Source organism: Callorhinchus milii, unplaced genomic scaffold (assembly GCF_018977255.1).
Source record: "Callorhinchus milii isolate IMCB2004 unplaced genomic scaffold, IMCB_Cmil_1.0 Scaffold11, whole genome shotgun sequence".
NCBI lineage: Eukaryota > Metazoa > Chordata > Chondrichthyes > Chimaeriformes > Callorhinchidae > Callorhinchus > Callorhinchus milii.
In genome coordinates this window covers 19597172-19618693 of record NW_024704752.1, presented here as the reverse complement: position 1 = coordinate 19618693, position 21522 = coordinate 19597172, and the positions used below count along the sequence as shown (strand labels likewise).

The 21522-nt window shown below is 39.2% G+C and overlaps 1 protein-coding gene across 2 annotated transcripts in view; it reads right to left on the bottom strand.

Moving 5' to 3' along the window:
• Nucleotides 1-21522, bottom strand: part of si:ch211-51h4.2 — a 145431-nt gene that overhangs the window by 78652 nt on the left and 45257 nt on the right. For both annotated transcript variants that reach the window (XM_042339371.1, XM_042339372.1), the window contains exon 8: nucleotides 13136-13259. In XM_042339371.1, the coding sequence (XP_042195305.1) occupies nucleotides 13136-13259 (124 nt within the window). The remainder of the gene's footprint in view (nucleotides 1-13135; nucleotides 13260-21522) is intronic.

Here is a 21522-nt window from a genome sequence, read left to right as displayed (position 1 = left end):
CTTGTTCGGTTGTTACTGACTAGGGATTTTATCTACAGAATCTTTAATATTTCACAAGTCAAACAGATTCATTAATGCCCTTCCACCTAAACCAATTTAGGGCATGGCAGTACCAATGAGAAATTGGACTGATTCAGAAACAACTGAAGTGCACAGTCCTGCATTAACTTAAAATCACTGACCTTAAAAAATAACATGAGAAAGAACACTTTGGACCAGCAACAGAACACACGCACCAGTGAAGATACAAGTGTTTCCCTAGGAACAACTGAAATAACTGGTGACAATAAGCTTGCTGATTATTCTTGCTGATTATCACTCCCACCCTCGCTCGCCTCCACTGGCTCCCCATCCCCCAGAGGATTAATTTCAAGATCCTCATCCTCACCTACAAGGCCATTCACGGCCTTGCTCCCTCCTACCTCTCCAACCTACTATCCCCCTACCTACCTGCCCGTACCCTCCGTTCCTCTGGCTCCGGTCTGCTCCACGTCCCCCGCCCCAACCGCCCTACTATCGGTGGTCGGGCCTTCAGCCTCTCAGCCCCAGCTCTGGAACTCCATCCCCCAGTGCCTTCGCCGCTTCCTCCCTTTCCTCCTTCAAGGCCGGTCTCAAAACCTTTCTCTTTGACCGTGCCTTCAGCTCCCCTCTCGACTCTCTTCCTCCTCCTCGCTCCCTCCCTTCCCTCCCCTCACCCTGACCATTTCCCCCCTCCTCTCTCCCTCCCTTCCCTCCCCTCACCCTGACCATTTCCCCCCTGCTCGGGTCATGACCCAACTGTGCAGCGCCTTGGGACGTCCTCCTGACGTGAAAGGCGCTCTATAAATGGAATCTTGTTGTTGTTGTTGTTGTTATTACTGAACAGACAATGCAACAAGCACATCTACTTACTGATACAAGACTGAGATAGATAGATTTCTTATTGCAAAAGGGATTGAGGGATATGGGGATAAGGCAGGGTCAGATTATTAGCTGGAGTTAGATTAGAAGATCAGCCATGAGTGAATGGCGGGGCAGGCTCGAAGGGCCGAATAGCCTACTCCTACAAGTTATGTTATGTTAATTCACATTTCTGCTTCTCACTCTGTAGATTAATACTGACATTGCTCTACTAAGCAATAGTACTTCAGATCGCATCTCACCTCCCCTTCCTCCCCAGGTCAATGTCAAACCACTCCACTAATAAGCGCTCTGAGTCACTACCCCACATGAAGGGCGCTATATTAATGCAGATTGTTGCTGTAACACAAGTGGAGCTCATTGATGTATAAATGCTACCGCACACATTATGATAATGGTGTGTTGGAACAGAAAACCCATTGAAATGATAGATGTGTCCTGTTGTAGTTTTCCTTCTAATATTGTTGGATTTCCTTTCAGCACTAGATGGGACAGGTTTTGTGAATGGAAATGAATATAAAGTTTGCTCTTCAAAGCATTGCTTGGCAATCTCAGAGAACAGAATGCTGGACAGAAAAAAATACGTTTGAGTAACTGGAAATGACAATGCTCCAAAGCATCATTCACTACATGCAGAAGAGAAGTATGTCACAGAATAATTCATGGAGTATACCTATAGTCCAACAGGAAACAGCTAACAAGTCATGTGAAGCAGATGCATTCCATCATCTACATATGGTACGTAACTCAAACGTGGTTAAAATCCATACAGGAATTTTCGGCATCGGCATTTTTAAAAAAAACTGTCAACTCTCTAATTTCAGACAAGTGAATGAAAATAAATCTCGCTGCCAAACAAACAATCTTTCAGCAAAACAAATTAGACTCTAGAACTCTACTAGAACACTCGCCTCACAAGCGAGAGGACTTGGTTCGATTCCCAGCCAAGGCGAATCGGTGGGCAAGTTTCCTTACTCCACACGCCTCTGTTTGCCAGTAATAAATAGGAACCCGGTTGTTAATTGATTGGCGGATCGCTTTTCTGGGGGTAACAATCCCTTCAAAAATAAATAATAATTTGGTCACTCAATCCACGACTGTTTGTGGGAGGCTGCTGTGTGCTACTGGCTGCCATGTTCTGCCCACAAAGTACAGTCAATTCACTTTACAGTGTGTCCTGTGAAGCGCTTTGAGACGTCTCAAAGAAGTGAAAAGGCGCTGTATCAAATGGAAGGATTATTATAGTACTTATATTATTAGTATTATTGTAGTACATGGCGGGAAATGGAAAAGAGGGTAGATGGAAGCCAACCAAGCAAGGATCACCTTTGACAACTCTGTGTCGCATGAATGAAAGTGCTCCCAAAACTGCAGGACTAATGCAATCGCAGGTAAATTCTTCTGCAGCAAAAAATTTACAAAAATAGTTTCCAAAAAGTTTCCATTTGATGAACGCAGAGGTAAGGTACATTGTTCGTAATCTTCATTCATCAAATCGAACAGTCTCCATGTTCCGCGGCTCTGTAACCATCATGTGGTTGAACATCTCGCCTTACATATCACCACTGCGCTCAGTCCCACTAACAATCAGATATTTATCACTGTTCTTAAAATATAGGAAGGAGTTAAACAGCAAAGTATCAACTAATCCCACATATCCAACATGCTGTCGGGGAAATCAATCCTTATTCTCTCTGGACTGATTTGAGCCTTGCTAATATTGAAACCTGCGCCATCTAGTTCTGCGCTCATAGTCCAGGCCACACATCCCCTTCTACATCTATATTATCTCTCAGCACTTTACAGGCATGTCCTGAGGCCAAATTAATGAGGCATGGCTTCCTGCTTCAAAATCCACACTGAATGCTTCTATGGCTGTGTTTCTAATTGCTGGGGGAAATGCCGTTTCACTCTCAACAGCATCACCATGTGAAAGAGGAAGCCCTATTTATACTTGCTGTTCTGCATACTGCTGCACTAGGATGTAAACACACACGTACTTGATGTCAGATTTCTGTCGATGGAACCATTGTGTTCTCTCATGGGACCACAGGGGAAAGCAATCACAGTACAATTCAGTACAAATACTGTAATATAAACACAGCATAAAACCCCATCTACCATTAATGTAACTGTGACCTTCTTATTCAGCCACTTGTGGCACAGTGTTTACTACCTTTAACTGGCAGCTACTCTGGATGCTTCTGAAACATGTCATATTCCTTTAGTGTGTTTCTGAGTTTTGCTACTGGGCAAGGTCTAGTTTTGAAATATAGATGCACAGAAGGTTTATTTTTAGACCTTTAAAAAATTCAGAGAATGTATAGACTGGGAATTTGTTTTTCTCAGAAAACAATGTGTTCATGGAACAATATCCCATAGCCTTCTGACTTAGTGGAGAGCGTGCTACCACCTGAACTGGCTGACACACACACACACGCAAACAAGACAATGATTTCTGTGCTGCTGGGATGGAGTGAATGGGAATTGAGAAAATGGGGGAAATGTGAGAAGAGTTTATAAGTCATACAATGGTCAGATGTATTAAATCTGAGCTGTGCATTGCCATTGCTTTCTACCATTGAGTTGAGCGGAATGCATCGCCTGAATGAATTTTAGGCTAATATACGATTGACTCACAACAAAGCAAGCATGATCCATCATATCAACACTGATATTCAACCTAGAGTCAAACCTAAAACTTGGTATGCGTCACACAAGGAGCACATAACACACAATAACTGTGCATTGGTTTCCTTACAAAAGGTACTTACATTTTTTTAAAAAACATGGACAATCAGAATTGTCGCAACAACATGGTGAGAATCACAATACTGAACAACATTCTTGAGAAACAAATCCAACGCTTCATGAAATTTACCATAACTTGGACTGGATTAACAGAGTTTGCTCTTCCTCAAAGCTGTAGATGGGATTCGAAAATCCATAAATTCACAATCTGTGTGCTCAACAAATTTTCTCTGGAGAGGAAAGCATGTCACAGGCACATCAGAATTAGATGTAAGTATTGGTTTTGGTGCAAGTGATGCCCGGCATAGACATTGCAATGAATGCTGAAAACTACTGAGGGGAACTTTAAGACAGGAAAGCATTGTATATTGTATATTAGCTCGCAAACACATTTAATTGTGACAAGGCTGGACATGCTTTGTTTTAATCTGCAATGGGAGGCATTGGCATGGCTTATGTCGCTGTACCTGTACTAGAACAATTATTGTGTGGTTCTTTGAGGTTTTATAAGGATGGATATCAAATGTTGTGCACTTTGTAAAGTCACACCAAACAACAAATAGCATTCAACCCCCATACATACAACAACAAGTTGTATTGATATAATGCTATTCACGCAGGTCAGAAATCCCTGGCACAAACCAGATCAATTCTAAAGCCTTATTACAGGAGTCTGATTATATGCCGAACACTGAAACATTGCAATTGTTTTGGCTCACTGTGCATTTTAAGGACTCGAAAGAAAACGTCACAATTTTAGCATTTTAGATTCGAGCAACTGCAGGTTTTGCGCTGGCAATTTATCTCTGGGTTTCGCAATAAAAAGTCTCAGATTCAGAAAAACATTTGCTGGAAATGAATCACTGATAGTTATCCTAATGACGCGTTTGAAAAATCTTTTCTTTTATTAAAAAAAACACCAGTGTAAATTGCAGTGAACCTGACGGCAAAAGTGATTTGTGGCTTTTCTTCATCCGTAGGCAAGGAGAGGTTTGCAATATATTGATGCAAATAATTAATTGAGACATTACCTCTTTAAAAACCATAGCAATAAACTGACTAGTGGTAGATGCAACAACATTAACAATAGCAAATGACATTCACACAGCACCTTTCACGTCAGGAGGACGTCCCAAGGCACTGGACAGTCAGGGATTTGGATCTCTGGGGATTGGGATCAGGAGGGGTGCAGGTAGGAGGGTGGCTGAAGCACTGTTGGTCGAAGAGGAGCAGGCCTGAAGGAGGAAGAAAGTTAGCTCTTTGACCCAGAGAATTGACATGAAGTAAATAAGAAAATTAAGATTTCAGAAAGGGAGTCAGCCTTTGAACACCAAAATACTGAATGACCTTGAAAACAGGTGAGGCAGAAACATTTAAATGATTGGCCTGCCAGAGGGAATGAAATGTAAAGAATCAGTGTAATTCTTCACTTCACGGATCAAAGAAAGCTTAAATTTAATGGATTTACCCTTTAGCACAATGATCAAAATTGAAAGGGCTTGCCATTATACAGTTGCCCAGCAATGGACGCAATCAACCATCTCCTCACTGCCTGATCTTTATTAACCCTTCTGTAGATTTAGGTGAGAGAATACGTTCTCAGGTAACCAAATTGAAAGAATATGTTCACTGGTACGAGCTCTGCTCTGTTTGTTTGGATGTGTCTGTTCACACTGGCACAGTTAGTGCCTGCCTCATCTCCGACCTCATGTGCCAAACAAGCTGACACAGCAGCCTAATGATTCGGACCATCAGAGCAATGGGAGCAGCGCTGTAGCATAGAAGAGCAAGTCTGATAAATCACATTGGTGGTTTGACCATGCTGTTTTGGGCCGGTGTCAAAGGCAGGAACGTGGCTTTCCAGGCATCAGAGGCATCAGTGAGAAATGAAAAGCCTTGAACATGACGGAGGCACTAGAGTTAATAAAGATTGCAAGTGGAGTGTCAGGAGATCAAACACACAAGTGAAATTAGATGGATTAGTGGAGGGAAATCAGACAAGAGTGTATCAAAGTATGAAGGGGAGGATCAGAGCTGTGTAGCAGCCAGGCAGGAGAATCATTATTTGATGCTGTTTCTTTTTCTTTCCCAATTAATATCATTCCAGAGTTGAAATGCTACCACCTCAGGACACATTAACTGCAGCCCGTGCCTTCGGCTCCCTTCTCGACTCTCTACCCCCTCCTCGCTCCCTCCATTCCCTCCCCTCACCCTGACCATTTCCCCCTGCTCGGGTCCCAACCCAACTGTCCAGCACCTTGGGACGTCCTCCCGATGTGAAAGGTGCTCTATAAATGAAATCTTGTTGTTGTTGTTGCAGCGTCATGTGAATGCTACAATTGAATTTCTTAGGAAGCCTGAGCTTGGAAACTCACTCTATGGTGAAATCCTAGGTGTATTTTAACATCTCAGCATTTGGTGGACAACACCAGTAAACATAGGCACAATGGGAATGTTCTCTACTGACCAGTACATATAACAACCTTAGCATTGTTGGGATCTTGTTCTCTGTTTAATGACGAATTTACAGACATGGGGGAGGAATCAAATTTTCCCTTTCTTACAAGAACACCATGTAGGCTTGTAAATTACTGTCAAGCGCAAAGTAATATCCACAGAATGCCAAGGTTGATAATTGACGAGCTCGGAATCACACCCCACCTTGTCGCTGTTTCCCAATGACTTGTTGTTGATTAACACCGTGTGGGATTTGAGAAACATACCGATTTTTCTGTTTCAATTACTGTACTTACAAGAGGACCTCAGAAACAAATCTGAAAAACAGCCACTTCCTTTCCAAAAGGTGGGAAATGCAATTACGAATCCCTAGGTTCCTAGTTTTATTGCCTGACTTCATTAATCAGAACTGAATAGCATCCACCGTACCATCTAGTGAGTTCAAAGAAAACAGATAAATTAGGTCATTGTTAGGCCAAACCCACTGCTTAGCAGAATTAGTGTTATCTGATTTCCCTGTAGGGATTTCTACATAATGTGATGATTTTGCAATGAACAGTAAGAAGATGAAACCTGTGATAATCAACTAGAAGCTAGTTGGTGCACGGAAAGGTGATCTTTCTGGATATCGTTTACAAATGAATAGCCTTTGAAGAACTATTTGTCCAATTACACACAAGATGATGTTCAAACTCATGGGCAGGTCAATTTCTTGCACACCATCTTGGCAACGTAACGCTTTCTCAGTTAAATCGAGTTCTCAAACAATTTAATTGAACTACACTGGTGATGAGAAAATTAGTTACACGGAATAATTTGATGTCATATGATAGCAAAATAGAGATAAGATGTGATATACAGTGGTGTGAACATTGTACACAAATTACATTACACAAATTCAAGACCTGGAATAAACTAATGTGTTTATTGATTGGATCGCTTTCCGGGAGTAATAATCCCCTAAAAAAAACTCTTTTTTTTTAAAAACGATAATGTGGTCACTCGATCCACAACCGTTTGTGGGACACCTCAAGTACATGATAAAGCTCTATATCAAATGCAAGGATTATTATTATTATTATTATTATTATTATTATTATTATTATGTGCTCATGTGGTTTGACAAGATCACAAGATTACTCTGGATGAAGACAAAGGCCCTTCGGCCCACCCAATCTTATCACCCTACGGTCCCACCACCGCTACATCAGGCTGATTTTTAAATGAGTTTCTACTCTGTATAACACCTCTTTGAAATGTGGCATAGACCTAAAAGAGTAGAAATCCATTGCTCTCATATCATCAGCGTAGGATCAATAAGAAAAATGATGGCCATCAATACATGTGTCAGTGGAATGGACTGTGTTGTCTCACTAAAGAGTGATGGGAACATAAGCATTATATTCTATTATTCAGATTGAACTTTTCACAGAGCATCATGCACCAATTGATCTGGTCTCCATATTTCAAAGGAACTGTGAAACTAAGCACAATTCTGTGAACAGCTATGCGTAAGAAACTAAATTTCCTTGCAGAACTAATGACAGACCTGTCAGCTTTTTAACTGTGCCCAACAGATCATAAGGCTTTTGCATTTACTTAGAAGGTGGCACAAATCCAAGTGTGAACATTCTGAAGCATTACTTTGGGAAGAGAAAAAGGGAACATGTTTGCATGAAAGTCTCTCCTAAGTAGGTTTAGACATAGATTATGAAACAAACCAATGTTAAGGGTTGACAACATCCAATGTTTACAGTGTGAAACTGATTGACTTTGATTCTTACTCTATATATACCAGTAGGGATGTTTGTGAAATAACACAGCATGATTAGACTTTTTTTTTAAAATGGGACCAAGGGGACACGTTAGCCATGTAAACAAACAAATAAACAAACTATTCAGCAATAATTTGGTCACTCAATCCACAACTGTTTATGGGACGCTGCTGTTTGCTACTGGCTGCCATGTTCTGCCCACAATGTACAGTCAATTCACTTTACAGTATATTCTGTGAAGCGCTTTGAGACGTCTCAAAGATGTAATGAGCTGTTATGTCAAATACAGGCATTATTATTATTATTGTTATTATTATCTTTTGACTGAGATGGTAAACGAAAATCCTGGCTACTCATGTAGATGTTAAGCATCACTTTACACAACAAATTTCCTGGATTTGGGCCAACAATTCTCAGAATTGGCCATTCACATCATGGCCATTTGGTACAAATATCTACTTTTTTGCTTATTTTGCCCTCAAAATATACAGTCAGTTCACTTTACAGTATATTCTGTGAAGTACTTTCAGATGTCGAGAAGACGTGATAAGGCGCTGTATCAGATGCAAGTATTATTATTAAAAAAGTCACGACAATTGACAAGAATGTGCCGAGATGTTTTGACATGAAAAAGTGTCCTAAATATGCACCTCTTTTTCTGCGTATAGCAAGTAGTCGACAAAACGCAAGAAGATTAATGTAAATGTTAAACAGTACAAATGCTTTTGCTGTTCACCCTGTAACATGGCAGCTTTGTTAATAAATCCTAACTTTGTTCTGCTGATGTGGTTATTAAAGACATGCCTAGAATGGTAAAGCTCTGTTGTGAACATGAATAATGAAGCACTTTCTACCAGAGGATAAACTGACTGCTCACTAAATATTACTGGCATTCGTCTGAACTTGATTTTTTCATGATACGGAGTTGACCAGCATCCAATGCCATGATCAGGTGGAGTGAAAGGCATGTTCGCCAAGACTTAATTAATTCTGCTGCTGAGTATGACGGCTTTGATGTTGTCCTAGACCTAAATGATCAGAAATCTATCCACTTCCACGAAGGTTCCACCTGCTACCGTGTGGATTGTGGCTACTACTATTATTACCACCGACATGATTCTTAAAGGAAAGATAACAGGGACTTTGCTTGGTTTATCAGAAGCTTCAGTTGTATGTTGTTTTTGCCACATTCAGACAGTCGTTGAGATCAGACTCCAGTGACTGTAATTAAAAGATGCTACCATGTACTTGCTGAAAAGCTTGATGAAATGCTCAGGTGCTGAGGTGAAGACAAATACAGTGCCTTGAAATTAATACTGCTTCTCGCACCCCCTAGTCTTTGCCCCCAAAAGTTCTCACAAAACTTTTCACTTTAGTAATGAGTGACAGTGCTGTCAGATGTCCTTGTGTTTCTGACTGTGTTCCCCTTTGAAATTTGATGAAATTGTTAAAATGGCATTGCAATTTTTGTTTGCACTTTAAAGAGTTATTTACCATTTCTCAAACAATCACAGCTGTCAGTAAAAGCTTTCACTGTTTGGCCATTTAGAACCGTACATGGCTCCTGCAGTGCATCATTGCGGCCTTGAATCAGGAGATTGTCAAAGAAAGAAGTCTACGTTTCAAAGCTTTTTTTTAAAAAATCAGAATAACTATTTTATGTTTCTGTGTTCATTAATAAACCACACAGTTTCCAGTTGTGGATGGTTCAAATATCTTAGTCTTGTTGGGTTAGATTTTATGTACACACACACATTCCATATCTTTCAGTATTTAATCATCATTACAATGACATGACTTTCACAGACGTCTTATAATTGATCATCTGCACAGCAATCATCTGATTGCTCACATGGAACAACGGAACTCAAGGCTATTTTCCAGAAGGATCTGTAACTGGAGGAAATAACTAATCAGAATTTACAAGAACACAGAGTATTTCTCATACCTGCCATAAACGATGTAGATTCACACAATATTGGTTCCACTTTTATAAAGTGTACTACCATTATTTTTGATGATTAATTAGGTACAAGACATTTTAGCATCCTACAAACCAATTCTCCCGTTATTTAACAAGTGAGCATGTGAATAGTTCTTTCCTGCAACATCCTACACTGAGTTCAAACCAGACTTTGCTTACCACAGTCTTTGTAATCCCATTTGTGGCTGAGGAACAGAAATGTTTATCCCGGTGAAACTCACATTAAAAACATACCTGTGCTGCTGTTAGTGCTGTCAGAAGCTAAGGCCATGAGTCTGGATCAATGAGGCGCCAAAGCAAATGTGCGTTGGATGTGGCAACAGCCAGATTGACAAAGGCTGGAATGACGAGTTTTGAAATTAAATACTTGCGTGTTTTAATGCTTTGAGCCATCATTATCATTGTTCTTGAAGGAGGAATATATTCAGCACCTGAAGTGACTGTGGACTAATCCTAGAAACCATCAGGCTCTGATGGGACTTCCTCAGGCTCAGTATCCGGATGTTTGATAGCGAACACATCTTGTGATCTTTTAACTTGATGTGACAGTTGGATTTTTTTGGGTGACAGCGACAATGTTCTTGAAATCCTTTCAAAATGTTTAGAGGAATCTAACAAATGAGTAGCTTTCGCTCTAAGAGATGACCTTGTTTTCACGGTTCTCCACACGGCTACATCTACGTTGGTGTTAAGAGTTAGATTTGGGCCAAGTTTCAAAAGTTTTCTGACTTCACAAGAACATTTGAAACTTTCATTGCCCCCCCACCCCATAAAAGTGCCTGGTGAGCGATTTGTGGTTGAAGACATTGAAGTGAAGTGAAGCAAAGATGTTGGCTGTCCCAGATTATTCAATTTAGATTAATCTACGCCAGATGTAGAGATGTAGCTAAACTCTGGTAGTCACTGAAAGGGCCATGGTTTTCATTATATTCTAAAAAAAAATCTCTTAACCCAGTTATGGTGTCTCATATGTCATTAAATTCAGTTAAATAGGCTGAAAAATGAATTTAGTGAAATCAATACAAGTACATTATGACCAAATCCTTTTAAGGAAAAGATTAGTCAATTTAGGAGATAACAAGTTTACCAATAAATATTTCTTGATATTTTTGAAGATATGACACGCTCTGAATGCTGTGTTAACTGGAAAAGCAATTGAAAGACACAGTAAACTCAATGGATTATGAATAATGGGAGAGAAATCTGAGGAAAATCCCTTACAGATAATTAATATAAGGCAAGCTTCAAACACAAAGTATTACATGGCATTGATTGGATTCCAGTTATCAGACTGGCTCAGTTGGTAGCACTCCCAACACTGAGTTTTTTAAAAAAAAAATCAAATGGTAGTTTGAGTTTGAGGGCTTACATTAAAAGGTAAGTAAACTTAAATATTTTATCCAAGAGGATTAAAATGCCAAATTAAATGATGCTTCGAGTAAAAAAAAGTTATTCTCAATTAGTTCAAAGGTACAACAACAACAACAAGATTCCATTTATAGAGCGCCTTTCACGTCGGGAGGACGTCCCAAGGTACTAATGGTATCTTGATAAGGAGGGAGAATTCTAAACAATTTGATTGATGTGGTAGGGAATTCAAAAGCAGTCTAAAGCAATGTATCCCTCTGCTAAATCAAAGAAACCATACAAAAATGTGATAGAAAGTGTAGACTTCATCCAAAGTTTTAAGACTGTATTAAATTTTAGTGATCTATATTGCTGAAAACATCTGGGATTACGTTTTTCAACAAGGTGAGCAATAAAATCCTAAATGGAAAGTACGAATGTGCGATTCATTTGTAAGTGCCATCTTTTAGATCCGTCTTCTCAAAACTCACAATAATGAAGAACACAGTTGTCTTTCAAGAAACCTACCGTTGAAAAATATAATTTTAGGATTTGACAAGAATACATTATCTTGGACAGAACTACATGGACCAGAAGTTTTCCTTGATACGAATGCCGAACGGCTGCATCATCTACACATCAGACCAACTTGTTGTCTGCAGTTCACTCAAAATTTGGGTCATTAAAACTAACAGAGTAATTTTAAGCAGATTTGACGGTTACAAAATGTTCCTGCAATGTTCTACAGAAATCAGGCACACCCAATGTGTAATCCAGTGTAATCTGGGAAAATTGTGTTTTAGAAGATCCCACGGCAGTACTATTCCAAAAGAGAAGTGAATTTCTCCTGGTGGAGTCCTGGAGCTCAGTGGTGAGAGCACTCGCCTCGCAAGCGAGAGACCTGGGTTTGATTCCCAGGCAGGGCCAAACGTTGGACAAGTTTCCTTACTCCACACACCTAATAATAATCGCTCAAGAAAAAAAAACACAATAATAATTTGTTCACTCAATCCACGACTGTTTGTGGGACGCTGCTGTGCGCAATTGGCTGCCGCGTTTCGCCCACAAACATACAGTCAATTCACTTTAAAGTCTATACGGTGAAGCGCTTTGAGACATCTAGAAGATGTGAAAAGTGCTGTATCAAATGCAAGGCTTATTATTATACTGCTCATCTTCTGCTAATGCCAACAAGATACACCGTTACACAAGGCGAAGGTTTCCAGATGTGAGAGGCGCGATATCAAGTGCAGGGATTATTTATTATTAACGCGAATACTGAGATCAGTGAAACCAGCAAAACCTAAAAACACTGTCTTACAATATCCTCAGCTGTTATTTGCCTTTCTGAAAAAAATACCAGAACGAATTTCTGAGAAAAAGGGAGGGGGGGATAATTGTGGTGGGAATGGTGCTAACTTGGCGATGTATGCTCAGAATGCGAATTTGCAATACAAGTGCACAGCATTGTCAATCAGCATTCTCCCCCCACACACACTAGCACATTTCCTGTTGAATTTTGTATGTCTGGTCCATGTACAAAGTGGAATCGTTTGGTAAATTCCACTCAATCCACGACCTAATCTGTGGACATTAACAATTAAGGCCTTGCCCCTTACTGTGACACTGCATACCAGTCAGAGTAAAACATTGTGCATTTTCTAAAAAAAAACCATGATGAATACATAACTGGGAAATATTAGTTAAGTGACATATAGAACAAATAGGAAAAGGTAATAGATCAAACAACAAGAAAACTTCTTTAATTCAATTCCCCGTGTCCTGTGGGCAACACAGTAAGTAACACAGTGACGATACAGTAAGAGGAGGTTTGATGTATATTTTTTGCTTTCCAGATGGGGCTGTATCTGATGTACATGCACAGAAAGAGGGAAAATAGTCCATAGCTTATAATACTCACTGTGAGGATTAAAAACGATCCTTTCACAAGCGTCAAAATGGACATAATTGGCTGGAGAACAACTTGAGCTGTGATAATACCCAGCACCAGGATCCAGGTGAAGAACGGGATGACGTGCAGATACCTGGGTCAAAAACACACACATTAATGTTGTACCAGTTCTTCACGAATTCAGAAGAATACAGTTTTGAGTTGGAACCAACTGACTCATGTTCACCTATTAGGATCAAGCTGTAAATGTATTAATGATGGGTACAATTAACCACAATCCATTGGCGTTGACTTATGGGAACTACTAAAACTTACCAACTTGCCCGTTCCCACCACTCAGCAGGCATTGGTCTGCTCCAATTTTATCCCTGAGATTCTTAACAATATGTTTTCAGTCGAATCAGATCATATTTAGATAATCAGTTTGAGGCAATAATAAAAATAATAATAATCTTTGCCTCTCATCACATCAAGCTGTTTTGGTAGGAGACCATCACGCTGCTCGCCAACCTGTCTAACTTCCCAAACGTTCCTTTTATCCCATTATTTAATCACGCTTCCATCGCTTTACTTTCCAGTTCCTTTTTGAAACTGCTTTGTACAGTAGCTGGTGGTTTTACCATGCGACCTGGTGGTTAGTTCTCTCTACGCCTATCACCTTTCTAACGAAGATATGTTCTCCGCTTCACTTCCTATTCACTTTTATTGCCAGTGGATTTCTCTTGTTGAAAAGGTCCACAAAAACAGGTCTTCTTGTACAAATAATATTGGCTATTATACTGACTGGCAGATCATAGATGAGGAGCAGAGATTAACACAGCTGGTCAACCTGCTGCATAATTCTGGATTTTCAACTCTGCTTGGGGGGAAAAAAGAAAATCCCTTCATACACATCTCAAAAAACAATCCGTTTGACACACAAAATCTCACGAGATCTTTTAACTTTAAACTTCAGGAATGTAAACATAATTGTAGGGCATGAGAGAGGCTGAGGTTTGAAAATGAAAACACGCATCAGTTAACATCTACAAAAGCCTGTGTTTAAACTGGAACATAGCCACCACAAAGATTAATTCCCAACACGTTTTTAATAGGAAAATTGCTTGTCTATACAAATAGTCTGGACTGGAGCAACACTGCAACAGATCAATTTCTGAACCGACACATGTAAATATTTAAAAACAAAGGCAATAATCAGAGTCTCATTTGCATTACATTAAGCGAGCAATGTGATCCCTTTCCATTGCTACTGATTAGGTTTGCATGAACTAGGCACCCTGAGAATTGGGAGTAAGAATTTATATAACCTTCTGCGTCTGCCGTGGCATAGTTCCCATCTGATGCAATTCGGTGAAGCACTTTGACCCTATTATCTGATTAAACGCAGTTGTTAACAGTTGGTTCGTAACATTAATGTTCAGACTTATTCAACACCTAGTGTAACCAATTTGGGGTCAACACTTTGCTTCATACAAAGGCGATAAAGAGAACAGTACATCACAGATGCATTCAGATTGGTGGGGTTTTCAAAGGGGGGGGGGGGAATCACAACTAACCCCGTTTTGTCCTCGCACATCATCTACATTTGCGTACTTTCCAACAGGGTTCACTGGACGGTGAAAAAGGAAACACAAACCCCCAAAACAATTTTAGTACCACAATTACTGCCCCACCTAACATCAACTAATTCTTTCAGACTGGGATACAAGTCAGCAGTGTCTTAGTCTCCGTGACTTCTGCTGCATTGTGATAATAATAATAATAGTAATATTCCTTCCATTTCGAAATGCGCCCTTTACGCTGGGAGGATGTCATAAAGCGTTTCACATGTTACACTGTAAAGCGGAGTGAGTGTGAGTTTTGTGGGGAAAGCAACAGCAATTTGAGCAAAGCAATATCCCACAAACAGCTAGTGACGTGCCTTGATCTAGGCTCTCCCGTAGATGCGCGTTTTTAAATGCTGTGAAGTTCCTAAAGTTACAAAAACAACAATGCCGCAAGGCCTAGAAAGCTACTGGGAAGGTAGAAAATCAACATTCATTACAAGGAGTTGCACAGCATCTGAATAATCATTACAATCAGTGAAACCTTACACTGAAGACACATCGTTTTCAGAATTTGGTTTCCAGAATAGGTAAAAGTAACGGAGATATTTATTTCAGCAATGTTACTTTAATTTTGGACACAGATGCTGTGTATTAGAGCCAAAACACCTGCAGGTAGAAGCACACACACAGCGATTGAAATGAAATTATCAGTCACCATAACTGCTCACACACAAAACCTAGGCAACCTCTATAGATCCTCCCTCACGACAGGACAGTTATAATAAGTCAATTACTTGGCTTCAAGGAAGGAGCAGGAACATATAATTGCAATACAGACAATCATATAGCTGGCATTTCTTTCATTTAAAGCTGTCAAAGGGCATCGTTTGAGGAAATGATGAAGGCAAAAGGACAAGGCCTACAGTAAACAGTTCAGTATCAAATGTAAACTTCATTGACATTTCAGAAGGTTACATTCAACTTAAAAAGGGAAGTGGAGCTGGTTACAGATTTGCTTGGTACAACACCTGCCCAGTGAGGACAGACACAGTTGTCATTTTATCAAAAATGTTATACCTGATTGATCGCTTCTCAAGAAAACAAAATGATATCTCCATTCAGAGCTTCCAGGGTGAAAAAATATAATGGAAAAAAAATGAAGAACTTTAAGGAAGATACTTCTGTTATTTCTAATTATGCAGTATTCAGGATGGTATTACAACAACAACTTGCATTGTTGCCCAAGTGAACTAAGCTGGTGTTTGGACAAAGGTACAAATAAACAGCTCTCCTCCACACAAATCACCACAAGTGGGATTTCTTTCAAAATAAAGGATCACATTAATTAAACAAGTTTATATGTCCAGTCATTGTCCCAACATTCTTCCTTTAAATAAACAATGAGGTAAATTCTAAGATGGTCAACAACAGAAAGGTTGATTGATGAAAATCATGATGTTCAAAATACTTTCATAGAATCATAGAATATTATTACAGCACAGACGTAGGTCATTCGGCCCATCGTGTCTGTGCTTTCGAAGATTGCTACCTAATCAGTCCCACTCCTCCGCTCCTTTCCTCGTATCCTTGCAAATTTTCCCTCTTCACCTTTGTGTATAATGTTTTTTTTTAAGATTGCTGTGAAAGCTGTCTTCATATAGCAACTAATATAAACCCACAAATTTACAGCAAGCACTTTTAATATTACAAGTTCAAAACTATGAGGCACTCAAGATCCTACACAAATGTTCGTTCTGAAAAACGCTACAGTGCTTGTTAATCTTTAAGAGGATGAGAAGCAAAGAGAGCATGGTGTCAGAGAAATTTATTTCACCACAAATACGTTCAATTTGTTCTTGTGCTTGCTCAAGCATGCTTAAGAAGTCTATTGATTTTCCATTCATCTGCATCAAATTAAGTTCAATATAGTCTTCCAATAATCCAAACTGATTACTGAATCTGCCGATATGGTAAATTCCTAATTTACAGCGGCTCATTGCAAAGTTTTTTTTTGATGAGCTTATTTCAGTTTTATATGGTTACACTTGCCTTGTTTTATCCGTATGAAATTCTGCTCCGGAGCACCAAGATAATTATTTAACATGCAATACACTACAAAGATTCTCGGTGGTAAAATCCATAATTTGAAATGCGATAAAAAAAACTTCAATTAAAGATTTATTTATGGTTCGACTACAATTATAAATTCCTAATCCAAATCTCAAAAGTTTAAAATTCACAAAATGCCCACAGTGAAAATTAAAACACTTTCAAAGTCTATTTTTATATTTCTGACATTCTGCTCCCAGGTCTGTATTTGTTCCTCAAATTCTACCCTACCATAACTGAAATTGACGTTATTAATAGCAAAAAGGAAAAAAAAATCACTTTCGAAACATTAACCTAGTTTTCACTTGTGAATTTCAAGCTTTTTCTGTTGTATTTTAGATTCCTGGCACTTGCAGGTGTTCTTTTTATCTATTATTAGTAACGCAAGCTGTGCACCAGCGCTCACATACTATTTAGCAATGAGGTTCGATATACCACTCAATAGCTTGCAATTGTTCCTAAGCCCAGTGTCAGTGTGAAGCCGCTGATTACTGCCCCCGATTTAAATTGTTCTCATCTCACTTTCTGCTGTTGCATCCACTCTGCAGAGAGATGTATCGCCTTCGATCACCAATCATGGGGCTCCTGGTTTAAAAACTCCATCTTTGCAGAACATTTTATATCCTTGTTCCCCATTTCCCCCCTCTCTCTCTCTCTCTCTCTCCCTCCCTCCCGCTGGCAGTAATGTTGTTGCAATGCCAATAATGTCAGTGTCAGCACCAGTTACCTACAGGAGTCAAACATGCGGTTTGAGTTTAGAATAAAAATATCCTGGCTATGCCTGAGGCTGACCCTTCCCCTTTCTCCACCCTACAACAACAACAACTTGCATTTATATAGTGCCCCTCACACAGGGTAGCGTCCCAGAGCACGAACGCTGCGAGGGAGCAGATTTGATTGCTGCTATTTGATCCAGTTCGTGCTATTTTACTGCATGGCAACAAAAACAAAAGGATATTCCCACTAAATGGCTATTTAAAGGCTATTTTTTTCGTGTTTCTGTACCATATCTGTTGAGGTGACTTAATTGAGCAGGATTTAATATGAACCTGTTAGAAATACATCACAAATAAGGTGATCTTTATTGTCAAAAATATGATTAAGCTGCAGACCTACTCGTCATTCATCTCTGGTGGGTATCTATCATTTAAACAAGAGGCTCTGCAAAATATATATCCCATTATATTTGAAAATAAAATTTTTCATTGCTTAAAGACAAAGTACGACTGCACTTGATTTTTTAAGTCTATCTTTCAAAGGCTGTATCACAGGTTTTAAGGTACATCTGTTCTCCCTGCTCACGTATCACCTTGCAGTAGGGCCAAGTACTTTAAGATAGATCACACAGACTAATGGGTCTGCTGTTGCAGAGTGTATTGTGGAGACCAGTGATTTAACAAGTCAGTGCTGTCTGACCCAAATAACTCAGTGTTTGAGTAGATGCAGAACAAAGTCGCGCCTTTGAAAGGTCGTTTTCCATCACAAATGGTCATCAATAAACTTCTGTCAGTCAGTCTAACTATCCAATTCTCTTTGCTTCCCTTCTCCAGTGACTCATTCTGCTCAGGAGGATAGACTGGGCAGCAGGACTTGTAGGCAGAGGGACTTGGGAGCTTTTGAAACAAGGAACGGAAATAACACAAGAGATCAGAAGCACAGGGTGTCAGGGCAGAGGAAAGGGAGATATCCAACAACTGGCATTTATATCATACTTTACACACTGGACAGTGTCTCGGAGAGCTCGCAGGAGCAAGTAGCACTGAAGGAGTGAGAAAGAGAGAATCCAAGACAGGAACCTTTTCAGAATGATAACTCGCACACTTTATTATGATTAGTACTTTTAAAAATAAAAATAGGAAGCAACTGCCATTACTAGTCAATTACTAGTGGGAGAAACGGTTTACATGGCTCCTGATTTAGGGGATGCTGTACAATGGCACATAATGTAAATGTGACAGATATAAACTGCGCTGTACCTTTGACAGTACCCTAGTTACTATGAATAGAAATCGTCATTGTGAGAGAATATTCAGAGCAAACCACATATGAACTTACAATGTCTAAATGCAGAAAAATTTGCTCCCAACATAATACATTCCAAACCCAGAGGTAGATCGTTTCTACAAAACACCATTAAAACTGACACATCTTTAAACACGACAAGATTTTATCCTGCACCTGTTTTTTGGCCAAACTGCAGTCGTCAATAGTACAGATATATGGATCACAGAGGCAGGCCATTTAATTCCCTTTCATTGTTTTATATTTCAGTAAGACTATATCTGTAGTGACTTTGACACCAAGCCTTACGTTCATCAATAGAGTGCACTCTCGGTTATTGAAATGTCAATTACATTGCTAATTCTAAACCCATCATGATCTATTTCTGATTGTTTGAGATTGTATTTTTCCCCACTCGGTTCAATAGCCTAAACGGGAGCTCAATGGTAACAGACGGGGATTTTAATACCTAATTTTCTGGTCTATGTCTGCTTCTTAAAAAGAAATGGAAGCAGTCTTAGTCTTACAATTTAATGGAATCTGTGGTGTTACAGTAAGTGTAGGTATCCAAGGTAGAGGAGACATCTTAATAGACACACCCACATATTAATTGATGAGTAGTTTAGATGAGGGTTCAAGCTCCATCTCATAGCTTCCATTAAAACCTTCTATTAAACATAAATAAGGTACTTAAAAAGGAAAAACGTGCAGGATTATGGGGTGAGAACGGGGGAGGGACTAGTCGGTAGCTCTTTCAAAGAGCCGACACAGACATGATGGGCCGAATGGCCTCCTTCTGTGCTGTAAGATTCTGTAATGTTCTTAATACTGAAAAGAAAAAGTATATCGGAGTGATTATCTATAAATTTCTGTATCTATCTTTATAAATGATGGACCTGCAGGAATATTGCAAATCTGTTATTTCACTGGCAAGAAAGTTGCAGTGTTTTTTTTTAAAAACTTTAAAACTTTTTTTTTGAGTTTTGTGGCTTGTGCAGTTTAGAAGGCTTTGATCCTCACTTTGCTCCAGAATGACTTGTTAACCGACTTCGTTTACCAATCAAAACATTTAAGCTTCTTCATGGTGGAACAGCTGGCAAGCTTCATTACTCCAAATCAATACCTTCTTCGAAGAGAATAAATCGGGATCGCTCGCAAGAAGTTCACTGATCCACCCGCCCGCCTCGCGCCCTTTTACTAACAAGTTTCTTTGAACTTTTAAAAAGTAATTTTTTTAAAAAAAAATCAAACCACACAATGGCTATAGTTGTACAGTGGCCAATGTATAATATTAGCTGTACCAGAATACCATTTGACTTAGTCCCCAAATCAATGTCAATTCAACAGTTATACTGTAGGTCTTGAATTGAGGGCAGCCTGAGAGGTCAATGTGCGCTCCCACCACAGATGTATTAAGAGTTAAGCATTGCAGAAATATATCACAAGTCATCTTCTCTGCCAACCAATCCCAGTATCAATCTCTTCCAGAAACCAAACAACCCAATTGACTGTAAATTATGCTCTCACCCACCACCACCTCGTCTGTCAAAACTAAAGTGACAGTAGCATTGAATGTCATGCATATTACATTATTTTCCTATGAAGTGGAAAGATAAGCTTTACTGATCCAATCACATGTAGCAGCAGTGCTAAGTTCTTTGGTTATAATAAGAAGAATCCTTGCATTTGATGTTATACCTTATCATGTTGTCGAGACGTCTCAAAGCTGATTTACGTCAAGTTTAGTGACTATTTTGGAGATCAAATCAGCATTATCACGTAAGTAGTAAGTGACATAAAAGCTCTATATAACTGTGTTAAGAGTGCTTTAAGTCTGTAATTTGGAATGTCAACAAGAATATCACTAATCATTGAGGCTTTTACCAGATATTATACCCACTGTATGAAAGTAAGAAAAAGAAACAATCCAAAGTTTGTTACGTGGAATATGTTTAAAACAGTCATTCCGTTTTGGACCATAATATTTACAGTCAATATCTTAATGCTTTTCCAGCTCTTCCCTCTGGTATGTTCTGTTACTGAACAAATATTCCTTTCACAGCCTCACTGCGATATTATACTTCAAATAAACAGATGTGGGGCAATATTTATCCGTCCACTATGCGCACTGTTTATGTAGTATCAGCAGAAGCTTAAATCATTATTGATTTTGCCCATGTGGTGTTCTATTGTGATTGACGATTCTAAGGCAACCAAAATATTTACCTCCTGCTACTTCGTAACTCACATGAATTCGAACTTATTAACAAAGCAACAACAAAATTACATTTATAGAGCGCCTTTCACATCGGGAGGACGTGTTCTGTATCCAATCAAATGTCAATGGCAAACGCACAGCAACTATTTGTGTATAAATGAGATATCAATATCTGTATCTTAGCCTAATTTTCATTCTGCGCTGACTTTGAATTCTCTCAAATCTCTCTATCGCTTTGTGACTACAGTACAATAATGTTTGAAATACTGTCATCAGCATAATATATCAAAAAACACTAGTAGAATGATTAAGCAGCACTTATGTTCCGAAGTCTATTAAAATAATTTTCATCCACTTCACAAAGTAACACAGAAACAACAGAAATGCCTGTCGCACGTTCTCGTACCGAGCATGTAGCCCAAACAAAACAAATGCCCACTGTTCAAAACATCTAATAATGATAATCCTTGCACTTGATATAGCGCCTTATCACATCTTCAAGACATCACAAAGCGCTTCAC